Genomic DNA, 26,554 nt, shown 5'->3' with positions numbered 1-26,554 from the left:
CCCATTTCCCCTCCACAGGTTAGGAATCGAAAGGAATGATGGGTTGCTGTTGCTGAGGCTGCTGGGTTCAAAAGGAAACAATGTGAGTTTATGGGTAATTCCCAACATTCTTTCTGCTTATTACGATTTCAATGATTAGGATTTGATAACAACTTCTTATCTAATAATTTTTTGTTACTTATTATGTACCTATATCTCAGTTTAATGGAACCCAGGATAGGACATTTCTTTGATCTTAAATAAGTCGCCATTTTGGTGGAATTATGATTTACCATAGTCTTCTTAACTTATTACTACAGGAGCAGGTTATGACTTCATAATGAAAAATTAAATTAAAAATCATTAACAACGCAACTTCAACACGGCAACAACTATTTAAAAGTGTTATTTAGCCTACACACCTCATTATTATTAGGATTAATAAATGATCTTTATTACCTTGTAAGCCAATTGTAGCTATTGGTTCGTCACTAAACATATAGATTTATCAACAAAGGAGAAATTAATGAAGCCTTTATTAAAAGCAAATGTCTTTGGTGCAAAAAAAAAACAGTATCACATGAAGAAAGACAGTATCCCATAAAGTTCATGAATAAAATTTTTTGATGGTAGCATTCGGGATATTGGAAACTCCCTTATTAAATACAGAGGGGTTTTCACGAGGAATGCATGGGTGCATATTTGTTAATTTGCTGTGTTGTAAGAGTCTTCGCTGATGCTGACAGCCGGTTGAAAAGCCTCATGCTAAGGCTACCAGGGCTATTTTGTACTCAGCCTCGTGAAGGGCAGGTTGAGTTGTATTCTGCCTCTTGTGTTGTGGTCATGAAAGTCACCCCTCAGGCTCAAACATTCCAGGCTGCCCTTGATTTTTTTAAGAGATATGAAGATGTAGAGGCAGATGACAACAGTCATGACAGATTCTGCACAAAACAGTGCGCGACAATGATCAATTATTATGCCAGAACCCGTGATGATTCTGATGGCCCTCTTCTGCAGTAGGAGAACTCTATCAATGCCGCTGGCTGCACCCCAGTGTTCCAATTCATACATCACTATTCCTTGGAAGAAAGAGATATATGCAGTCCTCACATAGCTCTTAGATACACACAGCATCAGCTGCCTAAGTAGGTAGATTACTCTGGACAACTTTGTACATATGTAGTCGATATGTGGGTTCCATGTCAATATGGAATCCAGATGAAAACCTAGAAGTCCAACACTTCTCACCTGATCTGTGACATTTCTCAAGCCAAATATTATCGTTTGATTCTTATCCTCATTTAGTTTGAGATAGTTGGACTCAAACCAAGCTGAGGCGGTACTCAGAGACTGACCCATTTCTACATTCAGATTTTCCACTGATTTATCTTCATCATACAATGTGGTGTCATCTGCATATGCAACCAACCTGTTACCCAACACTGATGGAGCATCATTCAAGACTTGATGAGCTCCAATGTCCCCTCTGTGACTCCATAATAATCCAGCTTGAACAGAAGAGTTTGGTGGTCGACACCACCAAAAACACGGCACTCAAAACCATCCAGAATAGTGATTACCAGCCTTCCAACTGCCTGGGCTGTAGCTCTGCTAACTCTAAAACCAAACTGAGCATCTACAAACAAACCAGTGCTCTCGAAGTACCAGCATAACTGGTTTTTAATAATGGATATAAGGATTTTTGAGAAGACTGGCAGGATAGAGATAGGCCTGAAATTACCAGGCATATCAAATGATCCCTTCTTATGCACTGGAATGGTCTTAGCGATCTTCAGAACAGTAGGGAAGACACCCTCTGTGATGCATGCGTTCAGGCAAGAAGTCAGGGGTATAAGGATTTGCATAATTCCTTATCATTGTTGACTTATCATGATATGCCATTTTATCATGATCATGCTTGCATTGAATATTAGAGGCGATTCGGGTTTATAGAATTGAACAAAATATAGTGTAAGTGTTATGTAGGTACCCTATTGAATAAAGTAACGCATTCTGCCTTATCCCTGGGTAACAGTCCATTGCTAAAAATAAGAACATGTAAGAATTATTAATTGGCGGTCTTATACACTAACTACAGTACCTAAACTTTTTTATCCTCTATTTCTACCGACAACCGGTGAAATAGGTACTGCACCGGTACTTAATAGACTATGCTTCTCACCCATACATGAATGGACTGCCAGTGTAATTTTTTGAACTTGACAGCGCATATTTCATTAAACACTTGTCGAATTTGTGCAACCTTATTTATAGTTTCCTCTACTGAACCCAGGGTACATTTTAATTCTACTATGTGATAGCTCAATACCAGACCTTAGATTTAACTTATTTCAATTGTAAAATCTGGCTCCAAGTTCAATTCTTTATTGTTTGTCACAGTAACAATACGGTACTAAATTGACATACTATTTACAATGGATGGTAATTAATGCGTAATACACTACAATAAAAACATAACTTATATAAGCTACACTTACTATTTATGTATAATAATTAATAATAGTCTATAAAATTTTGCCTATTTAGGGACACCAGCTTTTAGCGGCTGTGTCACACTCTGGTTTACAGCTTGTCACACTCTGGACACCAACATTGGCGTATCAGCTTGATTTACCCATGGATGCCACTGGTGACTCTGGTGTCCTTCTGGCGTCCGAGCCTGGTGCCCTAATATGTAAGAAAGGCCTTGTATTGGAGCGTTTAGTGAACTGTGTAGTGTCGGTCGTCCAGCTGGCAATTTTCATCCTTGCTGCACTGTAGGCCTACTTGCTCATGTTATAACTGACAGACTCTGAAGAGCTTTCGTTGGCAGCACTGACATCCACTTCCCTTAATTTTTAAAAAATGTGCGGGTCTTAAAACTTATTTATTCTCTGCGGATCGGGGCAAACGACAATCGTAATGCAGTCTTGGGCAGATAGCGGTTGGCATTCAGAAGTGTTTGGCCACTCCTATATCAACGTACGGATTCCGAGGGCTTCAACCCTACCACCACCAAACTTTGTATTTCAAACCAATGTCTCAAAACAACCACATTCTGTTACCAATTGGACGACCATTCAAGAATTATAATAGAAACATAAAAGGATGCAAAATATTTAATAAACAATAAATTAGATAGATATGAAGTGATGCTAATACTTACAAAAGAAATAGTTTCTGAAGGTCTTATATTTATAAGGTGTTTATATTTAAACATTTATATTTTGAGAGGTAGTTGCCATATCCTTTCATCAGTATTATTGGTTATCCTTTAATCAGTCGTATGTGACATGTGGAAATTCTCCCATATACCCCACCTTAAATAATTATAGCTTGTAATTTGATTGATATTTAATTTACTTATTCTATTAAATCTACTTTTATTTCCAGGCAGTCGTAAGGGAAGGAATCAATTTTAAATATAACTTGAGTTATTAAGGATGGAGAATTCAAATTCTTCAAGTGAGGATGACCCAGATATGGTATTTATGGATGATTCTTCCTGTGCCAATGATGGTAAGAATCACTTTTCTTGAATGATTTACTTTGTTATATTTTAAATTGTTATTTTATTCGACTCAAATTTAAGCACCTCACAAGAACTCGTATTTTATGAAATTTGTCTCCTTGAATTTTTTTTAATGAAATAGGTGATAATTTCTGTAGATAAAACAGTCCTCAAGTAATTCTGTGAAGAAGCGTCCCTAGTTGGAGTCACCCGACTTTTAATGTTTTGCATAGCTTTGTTCTAACTCAAGTCCTAACCTCAAACTCTCATATGTAGAGTGTAGGCTACTCTGTAAAGTTGATAAAGAAATTATGAAGGGATGTAATATCTCTTAACAACATAGAGATCTTTATGTTGTTTGTCTTTTACGTCGTTCTAATTGATTCTGTGAGAAATTATACCTCTTTTCAAATGCATAGTTTTGAAAAATGCTATTTAAAATTAAAACCTATTTAACACATCCACAACAAAAACTTTGTAGATTTTTCAATGAATATTTTCTGTAATTTTTTCAGGTATCAAACAAGAAGTTGAATGTCATGTTAATGTGAAGGAAGAAGTGGTGGAAGAAGAGGCTGTCGACAGCTCTGACATGATATACAATTCTACAGTTCTGCCTGATGTGCTCGTACCTTTTGAAGTGATAACTTTGCCTGACATGTCTCAAGCAATTATTCCTGCTGGCACTTACAACGGTACCGAATTATCGATTCAACAAGGTTAGCAATTTTGCACCTTATTCAAGTTCACCTGTAATGCCTGATTTCACATAAATATTACAATAATTTCTTTGCGACTCCTAGTCGCTGCAGTATATTCAGCACGGGCCTGTTTCAAGAAACAAAAAATAATTTAATAAAGGTTTCCTCATTAACCTTCACATAAAAGGCTTTCTCATAAACGTCGATATTATGGCGGGTTTTGCCATTTTCACGCTCATTCAGACGTGACTCGATTCAGTTATGGTATTAAGGTCTGATTCTGTGGGATTGTGTCCAGATTTTTCTTCATTCTCAAAAAGTAAAAGTCAATGATTTTTCTAATTTCGTTATAAAATGTTTTTTTTGTTCCAGCAGTCGAGGAGCCAGAAGATGAAGCAGAAGAGAATAATCAAGTAGAATATCAAGTTGAAAACAATTCCAACTCCCCTGAGACGATTCAGACTGGGGAGGAAACTCAATTGAATGAAGTGATTGAGGAAAATGTTATAATGCTGAGTAACGGCACTTACGCTTATGTCCACAGTGAACCACGAGGTAACGATCAACATCAGGATGATATCTTCAATTTATAATGAATATTGTTGAATCGTGCCTAGAACATATTGCCAGAGACAAATAATAAAGTTCTGTATCTTATAGGTATATTTTCTCTACGATATTGCACACTGGCATCTTTATGATTTAAGAAAAATCAGAAAAACTTTTGCTGAATTGCAAAAATATTGGTTAGGCATCCATCTAAATATTTAGAGCAGTAGCATCACTCAGTCACTCAACCCTCATCATCATCATCATCATTCATCCCAGTACCCAAGCGCAAACCTGCAGCTTATTTGGGCATCACCCTAGTAAATGGCATATCAATGAACTAGATTGGAAGAATTCAATAAATTCAATAAAGATATCAACCACAATAGCATAATAATTACAATATCACCATCACTATTTCTCAGAAGCCGGCATTTTAAAAACAAGATTCAGTATTATCTAGAATATGCTGCATATTATTTTCTTGGTTGCAGATAATCATCCAAAATTTGCTGATTTGTTAAAACAGTATATTGTTTTAAAAAAGTGTTTACCTTGTGAATAAGAGAAATTCAATATAGTAATAGGTCTCTTAATTTATCAATTTACTCATATATTTATTAATTAATTGGTTCTCTTATTCATTCAAATCTTTGTTTATTCACTTATCCATCTATCCATTCCATTTTTTTATTCCTTGATCAATTTGAGCAATCTTCAAATTGGTTCTATCACATAAAAATAACAATAAAACAAATGTCCAAATAAATATTGATTGAGTAAACTTTTATTCATCCATCTCTGTTTTTTCTCATTCATTCGTCTATCTGTTTATTTTTCTACTTCTTTATCAATTCATTCAACCTATTGGTTCATATTTTTTACTTGTTGACCCATTTATTATATTGGTATCATAATTTATATCAATTTTCATTATGTTATAATAAAGAGTTGCCCAAAAGTCACTACACATGAGTTAATTTGTTTTTCAATTACGTCTTGTAGATTCCAGTTCAGACAAGTCAGAACTAATGCTTTGTGGCTGGGTAGTGACTCTGAAGAAACCACTTATTGATGATTTAGTAGATGCTTAGATAGTTCAGTAGATATTCCAATTTGATGCTTATCAATTGATGGACGCAGAGGGCTGCAGCTCGATTACGCTGGACGACGGCTCGACGGCGTACATCACGTACCTGACGGTGACCGGCCAGGAGATGATGGAAGAGGAGACAGTGGTCGAGGAGACGGTGCAGATGGAGGAGAGGACCCACCAGGTCAACCCCGACAAGAAGCCCAAGCAGACCTTCAAGTGCAACTACGCCGAGTGTCCGCGCGTCTTCAGGACCTTTCATCATCTCAAAGTGAGTTTTTAAACAATGCTCAAATTGGTTTTATCGCATAGAAACGGCAATACAATTAATGGCCATCATAACAGTTTTGGAATTTGCATCTTGTTTTTTTACGTAAATTAATAATTTCCAAAATAACTAATTTGTTCACATTTCCGAGTTTATTTATTCGTCAAATCAAGAAAGGACATGATTATTAACGGCAATAAAATGAATGTCCATTACGAATTGACATAAAACTTTTGGAATAAATTTTTTTATTAATCATAATTTATATTGTGTTGTGATTTATAATTGTTTGAGTAAATTGATAATACACAGTATAATAATAGGAACCAACAAGTATTGTCGTATTTTAGATACGAACAAATTAACGATTTCCAACATAACTCTTATTTGTTCACATTTATGAGTTTGTTTATTCGTCAAATCAAGGAAAGTACATAATTATTTACAAAAATAAAATGGTTGTGTGACGAGTAAACTATTGATTGAGATACAATAATTCTTGAATTGATTGGGATACAATAATTATTATTATTAAATCAATCAATCAAATAGTTATTTATTTATCATTGCATTTATACAATATAAATAGTGTCATAAAATAATTGAATAAAATAATGATTTACAATAATCAGTTGAGAAAGTCTTGTGTAGAATTATTGTTTATTGTTTTGGAAGGGACGGATTCAAGGATCCAAAGGTTCAATGAACCCCACACGTCAACCGAAGCTTATTGTGTTCCCAAGTAGTATGTTAGTTAGGCTAACCAATACCTATGTCCTTTACAAGTACCAGGAGTTTTTCCCTATACTAACATTCCATTCATCACCTGGTTGCAATCCAGTCTCTTCAGACTGATTAGTCCTCGTGACCTACGTGACATCCACTCCTGGCCTTCTTTATTGGTCCTTCCGCTGAGGAAGGGGCGGCCAAGTTGCCTCTAGGGCGCCCGGCCACCCTTGACTCAGCCTCTTGACCCACATTTGTTTTATAAAAACAAAGAAAAAACCCACAATTGTGCCTGGTTTTTCACCCATCACTGGTCTCTTGAGTTTTTTCTTTTCGCCCCTCCGAAACTCTGCAGGGTCAAAAGCCTCACCTCTCCCAAGAAGTTTTGCCTGAATGGCCGCCCTTCTTTGAGCAGTGGTGAGTTTTGGCCTCTCCACCCAAAAACTCGTGACCTACGTGAGTTCCACTCCTGGCCTTTTTGTAGGTCCTTCCACTAAGAGAGGGGATGCCAAACTGCCTCTAGGGCGCCCGGCGCCTGGCCATTCTCGACTCAGCCTCTTGACCCACATTTGTGCCTGGAGTTTCGCCCATCTCTGGTCTCTTGGGTTTTTCTTTTTGTCCCTCCGAAACTGCCCTGATGGGGCAGATCCCGAGGGTTTGAAGGCAAGGCAACTTCTGGAGTTGCCTTGAGGTCCATTTTAGTCGCCTCCTACGACAAGCATGGATACTGTGGGTGGATTCTGGTTTTCAACACATTCTTGAGTACGTTGATCGACTCAAAGCTCCCCCAACCCACAGGGGGCCTTGTGTAGAATATGGGCTAATTGAAATTGAATGAGATGCAATGATGGAAGGTTTGTGGTTGTTGGTGCATTGTGGCGTTATTCTGAATGAAAACGTACAAGCCAAAATAGAGTAAGCAAGATCATCACAAGAAAGTATCAACCGATCAACCAGATATTAGAAATACAACATAATTTAGATACTAATGATGAAAAATAATATTACTCAACTTATCATTCAGCTTACCTACTTGAGAATGATCATTTTATTAAAATCTAAAATTATTATTGATTTAGGCAGCTACATTAATATGTTAACTTTCTTTATCTCTTATCATCATTTCGGATATCCCCTATTTGTTTGATAATTTTTATTCTTTGTCAGGAATTACTATTAAACTAGCTCTAGCTTCATAATAGATGTGTTGTTTGATTTGGTGATTATAACTCCAATCAAACTTGATTTAATGTTGACCTTGATTTGATTTTCACCAACTTACTGTATTTATAAATTCCAGATTATTCATTTTTAGGTAAAGTTGAGTTTCAGGTATGATATTACATTTCACACGTTCACTTATTTGCAATATCAGGTTCATGAGCGGTCGCACACCGGAGCCAGGCCGTACCTGTGTCCCGAGCCGGGCTGCCTCAAAGCATTCGCCACAGATTACAGCAGGAAAGCGCACATCAGGACGCACACGGGCGAGAAACCATATCACTGCAACGATCCGCACTGCAATAAGAGCTTCAAAACATCCGGAGATCTCCAGAAACATAGGCGCACGCATACAGGTGATTATTTCTCATTGTTACTATAGTGAGGTCCACGTTATAATGGCAGTGGTGAAAAATAGGAGATCAACGTTGCCGATCTTCTGTCTTGTCAATGCCTTCTATACACGGTAGCTGATACAGGTTTATTGATTTAATATTAACTGTTCATTTTCGTTTTAAATAATCAATTATATTTTATTAAGTAAGAAATTATATTTGTCAATGATTTCATAATAAAGATGAAATATTTTGTTAATTAATTATCAATTCTACATTGTTAAAAAACGATCTGGCAACAGAGTAAAGAGAGAAAGAGATAGTGCTATCAGCTTTGTTGAATCATAGACAAGGATAGCAATACCATTGCTAATCAAACACTGCCATTATAACATGGACTCCACTATAGTCGAATAATCGTTGAATATGAAAATTATGGGGAGTTTTTGACTTGAGCCTGTTGTACCTTTTCTCAAGTGTAGTCAATATCTAATCATTTCATGTGTGGAAGAGCAATCATGCACATTTATTGTATCGAGAATCAAAAATCACACGATGAAATAAATAATTTGTTTTGAAATCAATAAACATACATCATACTTTTTTCAGGAGAAAAGCCGTTCATGTGCCCAGTTGCAGGTTGTGATAGATCCTTTACCACATCATACATTCGAAAAGTTCACATTCGTACTCATACTGGTAAGTCACGCAAATTAAACTGATTAATTTCAACATAACGTTTTGTTCGAAAAGTTTATTTGAGCAGGTATTTTTACTTGTCCTTATAATAGTTTTTGTTTTTGATACTTCATATAATATTCGCAATAGCTAAACCTTACCTCAATTTGCTACATAAAGTGGTATGTCAAATATTTCGGTAAGCGGAGAATTTAATCTACTTCAATTTATTTCATCCTTATTCTTATTCAGCTCCAATTTTCCAATTTTTTTGAGACATTCTCAGTGTCTGTACTAACCAGAGAAATTCTGTTGGAACTATTAATGAATATTAAAACTTACCACACTTTTCAATCCATGTACATTCTCCTACAATCATTGTAAAAATCTGTTTTTTTTTACAGGGGAAAAACCATACGTTTGTACCCATCCTGGATGTGATAAGTCTTTTGCGTCGGCAACTAATTTTAAAAATCATACAAGAATCCATTCAGGAGAGAAACCTTTTGTATGCGAATATCCGGTTGGTATTGCTTCCTTATTTCTTCTTGTTTATCTCAGTAGTTGTATCGGTTTTCTTGTAGATGTCAAATGATCTGGATTTATTCAATTGACAATTGTGTAAGTTTTATAAAGAAATGCATTGCATTAACTTCTAAAAAATCAAAACCGTTTAAAAAATTGCTATGGTAATTTGCATCACGTTAATTCTCAATGTTTAAACTATTTTTTGTAGGTCTATATTTTTTGCGTTCAGTTCGGTCTATTATTCACTGGTGGTGGAAGCCAATTATGATTGCACTAGTGAGAATCGGAGAATGCTCTCGTAGAACAATGTAAACTATTTTTTATCGAGCGTTGACTTGTTATTCAAAATCAAAAATCAATTTATCTAGTCTTGTGTCGTTCATTTTAAATAAGAAATTTTGTATTCTTAATTAATTTCAACAGAATTTAAATTTAATTTGAAGCTAAAATCACCTTTCAAATCATCAATCTAGTTATTGGTATGAATATTCCTGCATTAGAAATTGTGGAGAGAGGAGACCAATATTTCTGATTATTTTATGTTTATTAGAATCGGAACAGAAATAGATCGTCCTTTACTCTCTTAATCATTTCAATGATACGTTTTTGTACAAAAACTAAGATGTTGAATGAAAAGAATATATATTGGAATAGTGAATGTATAGTGGAACAGAATATATATATATAGTCTAACCACAGATCTATTAAAAAGTAAGATAACTGTTTCGGTTGTTACACCATCATCAATCTCTGATGAACTAGAACAGTTCTGAAGAATTGAACCTCCTGAAACTGGTTTAATTCTCCAAAACTGGTTTAGTTGACCCAGAGATTGATAATGGTGTAACAGGCGAAAACGGTATCTCAATTGTTAATAAATCTGTGGTTGGACAATATATAGCTATATTATTCAGTAGCATGGATAAATACCACAACTACTCAGAAAATGCAAATGAAGATGACAAATTTGTAAATTTTTCAGGACTGTCAGAAAAGGTTCACAGAATACTCGTCTCTGTACAAACACAACTTGGTGCATTCGAAAGCGAGATCGTATCATTGCGAGATGTGCAACCGCAGCTATCGTCAGGTGTCCTCATTCAACGTCCACAAGCGCACATTCCACGGTATCATGACGGCAGACGACGGCACTGAGATTGTCGTCAGCATGGACTATCTCAACCTCACAAACAGACAGAAGAAGCGACGCCTAAAGAGCTTGGGCATCAATGTGAGAACTTTTGCATTTTTATCATTTTGTAACGTTTGTTACTATAATACTTTTTGAATACATTAAGTTTGGAACAGTGAATATTAAAACAAACCTAGTAAATTAACAACGATTAAGCAGCAGTATTACCGCCTCATTACCCACGCACAAGCCTAGAGCTCATGTGGGCATCACCCACAGAAAAAAATATGTAGAAGTATTTTTTAATTTAGTGCTCAAGTTTCAACGTCTAAAGAAGAGAGGAGAAATGATCAAAAATTGTTTTTTACAAAATCAAATGAGACCATAAGAATAGAGTGCAATGTACAACAGATAATTACAAAACAATTTAGACTAGAGTGGGAGGCGGATGCCGCCAACACATCTTCTAAACCAAGCTTGGGAAATACAGCTTGATGGAAGAAGATACTTTGACACACCAATTTTTTAACTGAAGTGTTTCACAAGATATGCAACTTTCAATATGCGAGACTGTGAAAATGATTAACAAATCACAAATTTCTTGCATATTCAAAGTTGCGTATCTTGTAAAATACTTTAGATAAAAAAATCCGAAAAGTAGTTAAGGTTATAGAGAATTTTCTCTTCTTCTCGCTCCCATAAATTGTTTTTCTGATTTCAATACCGTTCAAAAGTTACAGCCAATTGAAAAAATGATTATTTTTATTTTCTCATTTTTTCTGCGATTTTACTGTTATTCAAGAGTCTCTAAAACGAGTAAGGTACAGGATAGAAACTTGCGATTGGTCTTAAATGAAAGGAAATTACATGTTCTATAAAAGCTACGTTGCCTTAAATCCATCTTGCATGACTGTTTATTATCGAAAAACTGTCGATACTGTAAAAATGAGGAAAATATCGCAAATTTCTTGATTTTTTGAAACAAACGTATCTTACTTCACGACTATATTTTTACAAAACTCATTCACCTCACATGAAAGAGGAGATTCTGTTCTTTAAATCAAGACCAAGTACCCTTTTTTTATCATTCCGGGTTACCGAGATACACAGTTTTGAACATAGAAATTGGCCATTTTTCTGTATATTTAAATATCGGCTAAAATAGACTAAAGAAGGATTTTTTATTTTTTCAACAAATCTTAGTTATGATACATGATTTTGAACCGCATTGACGAGCTGAGAACAATGAGCTGCAGTACGATGAGATCTGATCATTCTGTGAAAAGTTATAAGTGTTTTAAAGTTTTGATCCTTGACGTATCCTTATGACGTACCCCCCCACTAGGAAATACTGAAATTAAATGTTCCTAACGGGTGATTCTCATAGAAAATAACCCTCGTGAGATGATTTCGCCGAAAAATGTATTTTTTGTTAGGAAGGCCTTGAAAAGGTATTATAATGAAAAATTTGTATTTTAGCTGTAGGACATGATTTTCTATTTTTGGGTGTATTCCACCTCCCCCCACTACTAAATTCGAAAATTCCTGAGGAATCCTGTTCAGAATTTATTGTTCTTTCACGTGCTGTATGGTTTTTTATCTATACAAGAAAAATAACCAAGTTGTATAGGTAGGTTTGCATAATTTTGAAAACTCCTTAAAAATACCCCTTTTTGAAAACTCGTAGCTCCGGAACCAAAAATTGTAGAATCCTGCGTGACCACTCAATTTATTGGAAATATTATTCTCTTCAATTTTTTCGAGAATGATTTTTCTTGAGAAACTCAAGGTTTTCGAGATAAACTGGGAGAATTGAAAAAAGTCCGAAGTTTTTGGGGGTTTTGGGAGTGAAGCCGTTCTTTGGCGTATCAGCAAATTTCAGATTCGAATTCAGCGCCCCAAAATACATATAGAACCGTCGAGAAAAATTCTTTCGAGGCTGTTTCCTGAAAAACAACATTTGACTTGAAACTTCCAGTATTGGTTGAATGAAAGCTTGATTTCATATAAGAGGAATAAGTTTAAGGTTTATCTAACTATAGGAGCACATGAAGCATCATGCCAATTTAAAGAGCTACTAGGAAGGAACTCCAAGAACCAGCAATTTCAAAGTTTGTTGTGTATATCAAACGTTGATGTATATCTGTTACTTTGTTGTGTATCTCAAACCATGTATGTATTATCGGTGTTCCGTAATCGCTAATGAACAAAGTAATTCAATATTATCTATGGCTGCATTTAGTAGCGTATCATTTATGCTTGACCTCTTCAAATTTCCACTAGTGACTTAACAATTTCTTTGGGTTGTACATTCACAGAGACCTAAAACTCTTCGAGTAATCATATTCATTGTTTTTAAATGAAGAATTCTACAATAATAAAAAAGTGATAACGGTTCATAAATGTGAAGTTTCAGCTTTAAAAAAAAAATGTCATTGTTAACGTATCGCTTGGATTGTGTGGAGTCCCCTAGGAAGTTCCACTTCGACTAAGGCCTAACCACAATCTTCCATGACAGAAAACTGTGATGATAGTTAATCTTGATTTCTACGTAAATTTTATTTTGAAAAAGTTTCTATTGATTTTAGAAAGTCAAAAACACCAAAATCACCAATACTCGTCCGGAAAATTTAGAATTATGAAAAACACGTTAAAATTTTGCCATGGCAAGCCAAAAAAATGTATTATAATATAAATTATAAGTCATTATTATAATATAATCATATTATACTGGTAAAATATATCGTATTATGTACGTATATTTGTGTTACAGATTGAAGAAGAACCTAAGCGTGTTGAAGGATCCTCAAGTCAGGAAGAAAGTTCTGCTATTCAGGCAGACAGTGATGGAGTCTCCCAACTAGAATTGAAAAGTAAGATTAGAATATATTAATTAAGAGTCAAAAATACTGAATAATAGACGTATGTTATTGCAATTTCCATTCTATTTGAAAATTGTCACATTATTTGAAGTTTTAGATAAAAATTTGTATGTTTGAAACGATGACTACATCAGTTTACCACAGATGCAGTTTTACCTGTTAACAATTTTACAATTCTCTGTAAGAATAATAATCTAGTATTGAGAAAATTGAGAATAATAAAGTATTATTCTTTCCATTTTTAAAATCAATATATTTATTTAAAGCTCTATTGAGCTTTATAATATCTATTTGAAATCAGTACGTAGAGATGTAATGGTGAAAATATTAAAAATGAATTTATTGATTTGGTTTATTTGACAATTATAGAATTAGGACTTTTTCAATTAGACTCTTGTGTTCATGTAGTTGAATTTTCTGTGAGAATTGTTATTGTGAGAAATTTATTTTTCTGTTAAAAAATAATTTTCTCACATTAGAGAAATTTCTCAAATAAGTTTTTGCTAACTTCCATTTGCTAACGTCCGGGAAGACTCAAATTTCATGCAGGGTTGAGTTATTCTCACGGAACTGTATTTCCGTTAGCGATGGAAAATACACTGGTATTTGGGAATATTTAGAACTTGCATTTTTCTTTCCCACGGAATTTTTCTGTCTCCACGTGGACCGACGTCTCGTTGGTGGAAGGAGAACATAATTTGCGTGGAGACTCCAGTTCAAATAAAGCCGCGGCCGGAACCACATTAGAATCCAGAGGTAGCCTCGGGCCTCGAGAGCCTAAAATAATTACCTATCGTGTTTGTTTGTTTGTTTGTTGTTTAATTTGAAAAGTTTAAAAAGGACTTTACAACTTTGAAAATTCATATAAATCTTATTATACAAGGTACACAGCTGGTTTTGGTGTTTTTTTACCTTCAGTTAAAAATGTTCTATGTGACTTTCGTTGGTTATCTTGCAGACATCCCATCGATAGTCGATTCTTCCCATACTCACATTAGCATTTCAGGTGTAACTTGCTCAACAGCAGCTCAAATCCTTGCTCTAAGTTCAGGTAGAGTGGCTGGCAAAGGAGGTACGTACACCATATCTTTTATGAAACCCCACAAGAGAAAATCCAGCGGTGTTAGGTCTTGGGAACGAGGGGCCATGCAATCGGCGCATTACGGCCAATCCACTGATTAGTAAAGCGGTCATTAAGAAAATCCCGGACATCAGTGAGATAGTGTGGTGGTGCGCCATCTTGCATAAAGAAAATATTTCGTTTCTTGGTCATCCTCATCGATCTGTGGTATCAAAAATTTTAGAACATATCAAGGTAAACTATGCCGTTTTTCAAACCAAAACACGCAGTTAACACGCTTGGGTCCAGTGAAGGCAGCCATCTTTGACGTAACAGCCGCTAGCGCTTGTGCGGCGCGACCAGGCACTAGCGGACTACGCGAGTCAAAACTTGGAGTGTTTTCCTTTAAAACAACACCAAAACCAGCTGTGTACCTTGTTTAATAAGATTTATATTAATTTTCAAAGTTGTAAAGTCATTATAATATGTTTGAGCCCCCAAATTGACCGAGTCCCTAGTATTATAAATTTGTAATAGTGAAATGAGTTTAGTCCTCGCTACCTTCGTGAACAGTTATAATTCCAGAACAGTTAGCAAAATCTTACAGGAAGTTTTCTTGAGTTCTGTTATAGAATGTGCAATAGATTGTTACAAATTATTTATTGTCGAAATTAATTGTAGTTAGATCAGTTAATAGAATTTGAAAGTTGAATAGAATGAAAGTTTGTTGTTTATAAAGTCCCATGTCTCGCCCTCACCCTCCCACCTGGGGCAGTTACAGAGAGTTTGCGTGATTTATATTATGATGCGTGTGCCAACTCACTATGCTATCATACTTTTAGTCTATATATTTATTGTTTGATATATCTATTGCATCTACTTCATTGCAAACTTGCATGTTTGCTACTCAGAATAAGATACATTGAATTTTCAAAAACTGTCAATTCTGGTCACTTTACAAGAAATAAAGGCTCATCCTCAGTGTATTGGCAGTACCTTGATGATCAGAATAAACATATACAAATGAATAAGTTGTATTCATATTTCAATTATCAATAATTTAGAATGCTGTATGAATTTACAGATACATGAGAAATTCTAATACAGTTGGAGTTCGATAGTTCCTCTAATGTGAAAATGCAATATTCCTATTGTTGAACGAGCGTTAGCGAAGTTCTTACTTTTGACTTACTACAGCCCAAAGTCATTTTCTGTCGGTTTGTATGTTCGACAAGAACTTTAGAGAGAATTGATCAATCAGCTTCAAATTTTGAAAACTAATTCTTCGAACCTTTTTACAGGTCAAGTTCGTTGAACAACAAAATTAACTCACTCCTTCGTCCTTTTTCAGGATATAAAAATAACATTGAAAGTGCATAAGGAAAAAAATTGTTCTGATTTATCATTTATCAGTCACCTGGAATTATTTGCATGCTATTTCTGTAATTTTTCCATTTATTTAAAGACGCTGATGCTATTATTTGGCAGTTGTCACACAGACTGTCAAACAAACAGACTTTATGCGCCGACACATTCATTTCAGCTGACTAATACACAGCATTGATTTATAAGTTCTATCATAGAGAAACAATACCGTAAGAGAAACAAACCTACGCTACCTTATTATTTCTATATGGTTCTATATTAACTCGCTTCCATTAACGTCTGCCTGCCTGTCTGTAACATAGGTAATTAAATATTACTTGTGATAGTAGTTGCTATGACAATTTTTTTTTTTTTTGTTCAAAGTGTTTAAATGTGAGTAGAAGCAGGACTTCCCATATACCGGACCTGCGCCTACAAAAAAAAAAAAATGGCCGTCATAGGTGGTAACCGGCATTGATATTTTAAACGGGAACTAGACGAACTGTAATTTCGACAAACTGAGACGCTCTCTAACAGCTGATTGATGATTTTTTCTCAGTAGGAATTCCTTTAAGACCACCACCTACGGCGTCCATTTTTTCTGGGCTCAGATCCGGTATTCCGGATATAGGAGGTCCTGGTAGAAGCTACTAACACTTGATTATTCAATGTATAGGTACCGTACTCATTCATTTCATTTTTGTATCATTCATTAGTACCTTCAAATGTTGAGATCATTAAAACGGTTGAGTTATCGATGTGCGGGCTACGCCATTAATTTTCCTTTAAAATTCTGTATCGAAATCATGTATCACATAGCCACCTCCCCATTTGAAAAAATGAAGTTCGATTAAAAATGATGCTGGATTCGAAATGAAGTGATCCATATGACGGATCCAAGATGGCGGACAAAAGTTTTGATGCGACAGAAAGTTTTTTTTAATTGGAATAGGATTCCCATGGAACCTACTACTGTAATATCATAATTGTAAAAGATATATTTAGCTGCTTCCGTGATAATTCTCACCAACTCTGTATAATTTTACAAGTTGCAGATCTGAGATCAATACAACAGTTCATGAGCGAGTTCTTCAATCCAGGGGGTTTCTAGTTTCATAATGTGTTCACAAAAATATATAATATTTAGGCTGCTATCTTTCAAATTTTCAATATCAAATTCCATATTTTAAATTATTTTTCTGTTTGTGCTCAGGTAGAAATGATGTGACAGCTTACAATGACCACATAAGGAAATATTTCACCTTCCTAAAGCCATTCGTTTGTGAATACAATGTGAGTATAAAACATGAAATTAACGCATTTCTTTTTCATTTATTATTTATTTCTTTATCATTTATTGTAAACTTCTCATGAGAAATTGTATCCTATAGTGAGATCCACATAATGGCAGTATTTGATTAACATTGGGGTTGCTATTTATTTATTTTATTCACAATCACAAATCATAATTAAAATATGATTGGGAGAAGACAAGAGGCATAGCCCAAAACTGTCTTCTCCCAAATTTTTACAAATAAAAGTTTCAAAAAAGAATGAGGTTAGATTTCACTTTTCACTTCAAAAAGTACAATTTACACTTCAAAACTAATGACTAAACTAAAAATTTTAAATTTTTATATTTTAAAACTAATTAACAACAAAAATATTTCACTCAAATCTCTACAAATTGGAAATTTTTGAGTAATTTTACAAAATTTTGAGCCAGAAAAGAAACACAACTTCTCTATTAGCACAGCTGTTTTAGCTATCCTTGTCTATCATTCAACAAAGCAGATAGCGCTATCCTTTTCTAACTCCGCAACTTTGCCAGATCAACAAAGTAGAAATATTTATGTTTGACAAAATTTGTAATCCCAATTATGAAAATTCATTATTCAATCATTGAAAAATATTTTTTCTTGGCGAATAAAATATAATTGATTATCTTTAACAAGAATTAACGGTTGACATTGCATTATAATATATATGTATGTATCAGTATCAGCTATCATCTATAGAAGGCAGTGGCAAGGCAGAGAATCGGCAATAGTGTTTTTCTATCTTTCTCCACTACCGTTATAACGTGAACCTCACTGTAGAACATGTTTCAGATTACTTGTGACTAGCCTTAATATTGTATGTCCTAGGAAGTGAAAGAGCAACATGGACCATGGATAACATAGGAGACTATCTGGTGAATCAAAAGCCTTAACCATCGTACTATACAAACACCTTGGGAATCTAAACAATAGCTGCTCAAGTGTAGCTGTATCTAAATAGATTCCTGGATAATATTTTTTCAACACTCTGGATAATGTAGTAAAACTATTCTCAATACCTACTCCTAAGGATAATATCTGAAGGGTTATATTGATTAATATTAACATTGGTCGATATGGAATCAGACTCAATACTTTCCTGACATTACTGTATTGTGCTTGGTTATTTATTAGAGGGTCTTCACATATTACATTCACATATCCATCCGTGGTCCAGTGGATAGAGTGCTTGTGTAGCAGCATAGAGATTCCGGGTTCAAACCCTCTCATTACCAAACGTTTTTTAACCAGATCACCCCCGTGTTATCGGATGGGCACGTTAATTTGTCGGTCCCGGCTGAAGTATGACAGTCGTAATGTCTATTGACGGCTTGAATAATATATTCAGACGAGGTAGAACCTTCCCACAGGTGACTCCCCACCAACAAAAGCCATACGAATTTACTTTACTTAAATACATAATTCTATTTGCCTATTCAAGTTAAAAATAAAACAAATTTTTAAAATTTGTGCTCAATAAAACAACTAAGAATCAGTTCTATTATTATACCCAATGTATCAAACAGAGAAAACGCTAAAAATCCAAGATCAGATATCAATATAATTCGTCTTTCATCTTTGAAAGTAACGGCACCAAATCCTATTTTGATATTCTTTCAATGTTGTTTTGATTGTAAATTATGTTGAATATTTGACAGGGATGTGAAAAGAGGTTCACAGAGTATTCATCGCTTCGCAAGCATCACTTGAGGCATTCGAAAAATCTGGTGTGTGGACTGTGCGGCGAGACGTTCGCACGAGCCAAAATGCTGAGCAAGCACAAGCAGGCCGTGCACAATCTGTTCGAAACCGATGATGGCGCAGAGGTGCATGTCAGCCATCTTGTCGGCCTTGATGCCAGCAACGTCAAGAATGTACTCAGCACTGTGAGTTGCCAACAAAACACTTGCCGCGGCGAGACGTTCGCACGAGCCAAAATGCTGAGCAAGCACAAGCAGGCCGTGCACAATCTGTTCGAAACCGATGATGGCGCAGAGGTGCATGTCAGCCATCTTGTCGGCCTTGATGCCAGCAACGTCAAGAATGTACTCAGCACTGTGAGTTGCCAACAAAACACTTGCCACTTGATATCTGGGCTACCGAAAGTACAAACACAAAGCAATGCAAATCTATAAGCAAATAACAATGTTAACAAATTTTATCAACATCACTGTAGTGCAGTATTTACTGTGAATTACCGGTAGCGCATTAAAGATATAATGCGTAATATAAATTGAGGATATTTTATGTGTATAGGATAATAAACAGGGTGTCCCACATAATGTGTAACAGCTGAAGACCATAGATTCTACATGAAATTTGCAACAAAAATGACCAATAAAATTTTCTTATATCGACCTTAGTTTTCTTCAAAACCTTATCTATCAAGTTTTTGTAATTTTTGAAAAACGTCAATAACTAATTCGTCATAATCCAATTCTAAGGATATGGTTGGAAAGAGGAAGAAATTTCCAATAAGATTCATATAATTTGTTCCTTTGTTTGACGTTTTTGAACTTTTTATGAGCGTTCAAACTGTTTGAAATTTGGCTTTAAACACGACGAATGTCTTTTTTCAACTATGAGTGCTCATAAGGTCAAAACCGTGAAGCAAAGGAACAAATTATATGAATCTTATTGGATATTTCTTCCTTTTTTCAATCTTATCTTCAGAATCAGATTTTAACTGATAGTTTCGTTATTGAAGTTTTTAAAAATATCGAAAAATCTATAGATCTCTAATAAGAAAATTTTATTGGTCATTTTTGTTGCAAATTTCATGTAGAATGTATGGTGTTCGGCTGGTAGGCCTACACCTTTCTCAGGACACTCTTTATGTGTAATGTAAAGATATTCAATTAGGAAAAAAATACAAGTACCTACCTGATTAGTTTATCTAGTTTTTTCTCTTATAATAGTAATGGAACAATTAACTTTTGAAATATTATGAAAATATTAGTATCTTATGGTTGATTATTAGTCCCTTATTATTAAGGTTGCACTAGGCAGGCCAAGGCTAAACCCGACTCAAACTCTTTTTCAGAAAACCAATGTTCTCACAATCAAACAGTTATACATAAAGAATCTAATATTGTACATAAATAAAAACAGGAACCTTTTCAATATTCGAATCACATCCTACAACACTCGTCAAACATTTAGAACATTCAACTTAGCTCAAACTAATCTACAGATTTGTAGGATGCGATTCCCCTATAATATATTCAGCTATAAAATATTAAGCTATTTTTCTTCCAATTAGTATTAGTTTCTGTTCATCTGTCGACACTAGTACTTTTGCTTCTCTCTTTTGTTAGCATATTCAATCTTACTATAATTTCTTTAGTTTTTCAAACCTCTTGTTCTTCTTCATTTGCTTAGTTGTTTTTCACCTTTTTTGTAATGTTTTGTTTGTATTTTCCTTAAGATCACGATCAGACGAAAGTCTTGTGAGCCATTTGATTCTTTTTATATTTTTATGATGTATACAAATTATTTTGTGTTTTTTCAATTGTTATATATTATTTTATTGAGTAGCCTGCATAGAGTGCAACTGTTTATAGCAACACAACAGAAACTGTAGCAACTCTGGTTTTAACATTACATAGCTGCTCTGCTGTCACGTCACTATGTATGTTTCGAAAGAGCTATTCAAATTTCAGTTGAGTTGCTATCTATCACCTGATTGCTTTCTGCATGTACGTAGCCTATCAATGTTTCTCAAATCATGTTTTCAAATAAGATCGCCAAATTTGGATGTACGAGATGTGGAATAAAATATATTATTTTTGTGAAGTATTTCAATAGGGCTCATTTGATTTGGAAATTGAAAAAAATAATTTTATAGTACCTTTTTGTTTTTAAAAACTTTATATGGTTGTTTTATATAAAAAAGTTATTTAAAAACAAAAGGGTACTACCTATGAAATTATTTTTCAATTAATATTATTTTACATTCAAGTACCTAGTTCTAGAAGTTGAATTATCGAATTGATAAAAAAAGTAGAAAATATATTTAAAATTATTTTACTCACCTATTTATTTATTCATTTATTGCTGGCTTATTATATTTATTTCCATATTTCTACAGTTCGACTAGAATGTATTGAAAAATCTAACCAATTGTTGTTGTTTTGCAGGTTCTCAGTCTTGACAAAGACGAAAATGGCTTCGTGACATTTCAATCCACTGTGAATCAACTGAGTGATGAAATTGATGACGAAAATCAAATTTATATTTTGACTGAAGATAATCTGGATGAAACGCTACAGGTGCGCTGCTTATTCATGTTTTTTTTCTTTGTGAAACACACTCTTTAGGCCCGCCGCAAAGTAGACCCACGCTAATCTACGAAAAGCAACCCACGCCGTGGGATGTTTTGTAAACCATTGCTATACAATTATCCATAATCAATCAGCTGACAAGTGGTTTATTCATTGCATGCATTATTATCATTACACAGACGTCTGGAGAAGCCTAGCAATGGTTTACAAAACATCCCACGGCGTGGGTTGCTTTTCGTGGATTAGCGTGGGGCTACTTTGCGGCGGGCCTTAGATGTATTATTGTCTCAAATGACCCAAAAATTATTGTATTGAGTGACAAGCAATTATATTGTACTAACAACAAAAGTGATAGAGTGAACAGTGAATGGAACTAAATCAATCAAGAACAAAATCGCAAATCTAGTAGATTGATGGATCAAATAAATTAAATGCCAATTGGATTTCTGCAACCAGAGGAGAGGAAATAGCCATGAATTGTATCAAACTTTGAACATTTATTCTCAAAGTTATCCGTTTTATGGAATTGATGAGAAAATTGATCCGGTCTTATTACATTTATTATTGTACTCTTTTTACGTTCAGAAGTTTTTTTTGTATTTTTCTTCAACCAAGCTATAACATGCTGTTCTATCTTTCTTATGTATATTAAATTTAATTTTATATTTTTTGTTGCAGACTATAAATGAAGTAACAGGGTTGGAAGCTGATCTGGATCATCTAGCCGAATAGCATTTATTTTCCTAGATGCTGCGAGGACGTTGAATGTTCATTCATGATTAGTCAATAGTCGTCGAGTTCCGACGGCAGATACAGCCCGAGCCACACGATATTCATTTTTATGATTACCTGCTATTGCTATCATTAGGGTCGTAAGATGTGGACATTTAAAACAATTTTTCAGAATCGGGCTGCATATTAATGCGATACTGCCAAAAGATGGGTGACCACTAGTATGACTGTATACGTGCTCTTGAATGACTTTACCTTGGAAAGTTAGGGCCTTTTCTTCTCTCATAATTTCCCACGCACAAGTCCTAAAATCAGTATTTAATTTCCATAAGTATATGTTTAGGAAGTGATTATTTTGTATTCCCTTAATCCCACTTCAAGTTGATTGGTGGTCTTTGATAATCTTATAAGCCACTCTTTAGATGGCTGCAAAAGCAACCAATCAATAATATGAAATACTATCGAGAAACTCTTTACTTTCATGCATGATTAAGTGTCTATCTAAATATTACAGTATTCTATTTCAGAGTAGAAAACTTCATTAGAACTTATGAATTTGATGTGCATCCAATATTTTCAAAATGTAAATAATTAATCTCAAGCGAGAAGATATTGTATTATCTTCATTTTATTTTAATTGGAGAAGGCTTAAGGTGGGTTTTCGTTTGTGCATATACTTTCGATGTCGACCGCGACTCTCGGTCGGGCTCGAACAAAATGGCCGACTGCCTCTGTGCTAAATCAATCGTTCATGCAAATTTTCACTGCGGACCAAACATCGTACGCGTTCGATTGCGGCAGTATTCCTAGAGAAGCATTCCTTGGCTGTCAGCAGGGAAGCCTATCTTAAATATCTTGTAGAAGAACACCGGGAAAACCAAAATGAAATTGTTCAAAGTTATAAACTATTATTAAAAAATCAGAATAGTAAAGATTACTGGAAAGTATTAAGAAAATTGAAATAATGGAAAAATGTATACTGTGAAAATATAAAAATTTAAGAAGAAATTTATATCGTATTTGATGGATTATTTTCTTAAATGAGTCACAATTATTGGAGATTTTTGAATAGACAAACTGTAAAATGTAATATGATAATTCATCATTCTCTTATTTTTCTTTTTATAGAAAGAACTGATAAAATTCATATCCATTAGGTAAGTGCCGTAGGCTATTCGCTGGGCATCATTAGCAACAATGATTTAATGAAATAGATTGTTATTATTTGAGGGTATGATGGTTCCTATCAATAACTATGTAATATATATTTATATTATAACATATAACAACATTTTTCATGTGTTTGTGGTACTTTTTCATTCAATTGACCTAACTTTGGTCTGAATGTGCGACGTTTGAAATTGCGACCGAATCGTGCAAAGGAAAACGCTTCATCCGCTGTCGACCACGGGTTTTCAGCCATCTTGAAATCGAGCCCGACCTGGTCGCGGTCGACGTCGGAAGTTTACGCATAGACCAAAATCCACTTTAAGGGCCCCATACACTAGGGAACTTGGATCGGCGAATTTTGTTCGGGGGACCAAGTTCGTGTAGGATTTGTCCCACTCACTGTAGTGGCGAGAGCGAACAAACGTTCGTTACTTCAGTGTCTTTCGGGGTCTAGAGATGAGTGTTTCAAAGTTTGCTGCTGCTGTGGGAAGAAAATAGAATATATCGCCCTAGCGGAAGAACCGAATAATTTTTTTAAAATCCAGATTGAAGATCAAATTCGTCACGAATTTGGTTCGCGGTTCGCCAATTTTCCACATAAACTGGAAAACTTGGTTCGCCGATCCAAGTTCCCTAGTGTATGGGACCCTTTAAGCTGTCGTTTTCTTTGACTGACCTTGTGATAAGTTAGCTTATACGAACTAAAGTAATCACTTTAATCACTAAAGTATTAGTCCAGTCAAATGGTCGTTTTTCAGGAAACAGCCCCGAAATAATTTTTCTCGACGGTTCTATATATTTTGGGGCGCTGAATTCGAATCTGAAATTCACTGACACGCCCGTGGGCGGCTTCACCCCCAAAATGTCGGACTTGTTTTAATTTTTCCATTTAATCTCGATAACCTTGAGTTTTTAGAGAAAAAGCATTCTTTACCAGATTGAAGATAATAAAATTTCCAATAAATTGAGTGGTCGCGCAGGACTACCATTTTTGGTTCTGGAGCTACGAATTTTCAAAAAAGGGGTATTTTTAAGGGGTTTTCAAAATTATGCAAACCTACCACTTCTACCTTATACAACCTTCATCTTTTTCTAGTAATGATAGAAAATTACACATCACGTGAAAGAACAATATTAATTCTGAACAGGATTTCTTAGGAATATTCGAATTTAGAAGAGGGGGGAGGGAGAATACACCCAAAAATAGAAAATCATGTCCTACAGCCAAAATACAAATTCTCATTATAATACCTTTTCAAGGCCTATCTAACAAAAAAGAGACATATTTCGGCTGAAATCATCTTACGAGGATTATGTTCTATGAGAATCACCCGTTAGATACACTTAATTTCGGTATTTCCTAGTGGGGAGGGGGGCACGCATAAGGATAAACATTTTAAACACTTAGCTCGTCAAGGCGGTTCGAAATCATGTATCATAACTGAAATTTGATAAAAAAAATAGAAAATTCCTCCTTAAGTGTATTTCAACCCATATTCCCTTACACAAAAAATGGCCAATTTCTATATTCAAAACTGTTTATCTCGGTAACCCGAAATGATAAAAAATGGTACTTGGTCTTGATTTGAAGAACGAAATCTCCTCTTTCTTGTGAGGTAAATGATTTTTGTAAAAATATAATCATGAAGTAAAATAAAATTGTTTCAAAAAATCGAAAAATTTGCGATATTTTTCTCATTTTCACAGTCACGACAGTTATTCGATAATAAACAGTGATACAAGATGGATTTAAGGCAACTCAGAGCATGGAATTCTCTTTCATTTGAGACCAATCGCAAGTTTCTATCATGTATCATACTCGATTTAAGAGACTCTTGAATAACAGTAGAATCGCAAGAAAACTGAGAAAATGATAATCATTTTTTCAATTGGCTGTAACTTTTAAACGGTATTGAAATCAGAAGTATGATTTATGGGAGTCAAAAGAGGAGAAAATTCTCTACAACCTTGACTACTTTTCGGATTTTTTATCTGAAGTGTTTCACAAGATACGCAACTTTGAATATGCGAGAAATTTGTGATATTTTCTCCATTTTCACAGTCTCGCATATTCAAAGTTGTGTATCTTGTGAAACACTTCAGATAAAAAATCTTGTATAGGGTAAAAGTGGTAGGTTGGAATAATTTTGAAAGATCCTTAAAAAATACCCCTTTTTTGAAAATTCTTAGCTCCAGAACCAAAAATGGTAGTCCTGCGCGACCACTCAATTTATTGGAAATTTTATTATCTCCAATCTTGTAGAGAATGCTTTTTCTCTGAAAACTCAAGGTTCTCGAGATTGAATTGAAAAAAGTCCGAAATTTTGGGTGTGAAACCACCCTCTGGAGTGTCAGCAAATTTCAGATTCGAATTCAGCGCTCCAAAATACATATATAGAACCGTCGAGAAAAATACTATCGGGGCTGTTTCCTGAAAAACGATTATTTTAACGACTGGACTATTATGTACATTGTTAGCTGTAAGCTCTACTTATAGTGTAAAGTATGAAGATATCATATGCAACTATTGTATCAAACTATAAATTTGTTAATAAATCATCGATGTTATTTCAACACTTATGATTAATTTCCCAATTCACTAGCACTATATTGTTTTAGATCATATATATGAGTCAATAATATATTGGCATCATGAAACACCATGTAGAATCAAGACCACCATGTGTATGTAATCTTTCTATTTTCAAGTGTTGCCCAAAATTGAAAATATAATCCTATGAATAAATTTGAAAAGTATTAGCTCTTCTACTAAAATTCAGTTTAAAATTATGGAATTTTACCAAACACTAGACATATGAATCAATGAAAGTATTTCTTGGCTCATTATAATATAATATCCACTAGTGTGATGTACCTATCTAATATTTTATGGAACATAATCAATATTGATTTCAGTTTCGAATAACCAACGATTGATTACAAAGTTTATTCCTGATAAAATGAATGCCAAACTCAATTCAACTTCATTGTCAAAATCAAGCAGCTCAAAAAAATTTTCTAC

The 26,554-nt window shown here is 34.5% G+C and overlaps 1 protein-coding gene across 4 annotated transcripts; it reads left to right on the top strand.

Moving 5' to 3' along the window:
- The first annotated feature begins 8 nt into the window (after window positions 1–8).
- LOC111045386 (zinc finger protein 76) lies at window positions 9–26,100 on the top strand. Of its 4 annotated transcripts, none has more exons than XM_039424107.1 (15): window positions 9–82; window positions 3,373–3,498; window positions 4,006–4,209; window positions 4,567–4,746; window positions 5,884–6,104; window positions 8,203–8,404; window positions 8,993–9,082; window positions 9,466–9,584; window positions 10,572–10,820; window positions 13,495–13,594; window positions 17,242–17,321; window positions 19,006–19,113; window positions 19,285–19,404; window positions 21,487–21,618; window positions 22,309–26,100. In XM_039424107.1, the coding sequence occupies exons 2-15, from the start codon at window positions 3,423–3,425 to the stop codon at window positions 22,360–22,362; spliced, it is 1,935 nt and encodes a 644-aa protein (XP_039280041.1). In that variant the 5' UTR covers window positions 9–82; window positions 3,373–3,422; the 3' UTR covers window positions 22,363–26,100. The 4 variants fall into 4 exon arrangements, with proteins under 4 accessions (XP_039280041.1, XP_022186475.2, XP_039280039.1 ...); XM_039424105.1 differs by having other exon boundaries at window positions 15–82; window positions 4,564–4,746; XM_022330783.2 differs by lacking the exon at window positions 19,285–19,404 and having other exon boundaries at window positions 19,006–19,233.
- The last annotated feature ends 454 nt before the right edge of the window (window positions 26,101–26,554 follow it).

The sequence above is a fragment of the Nilaparvata lugens genome, chromosome 3 (assembly GCF_014356525.2).
Source record: "Nilaparvata lugens isolate BPH chromosome 3, ASM1435652v1, whole genome shotgun sequence".
Taxonomy (NCBI): Eukaryota; Metazoa; Arthropoda; class Insecta; order Hemiptera; family Delphacidae; genus Nilaparvata; species Nilaparvata lugens.
The sequence above is the reverse complement of the archived record's forward strand: the minus strand, read 5'-3'. Positions and strand labels throughout refer to the sequence as shown.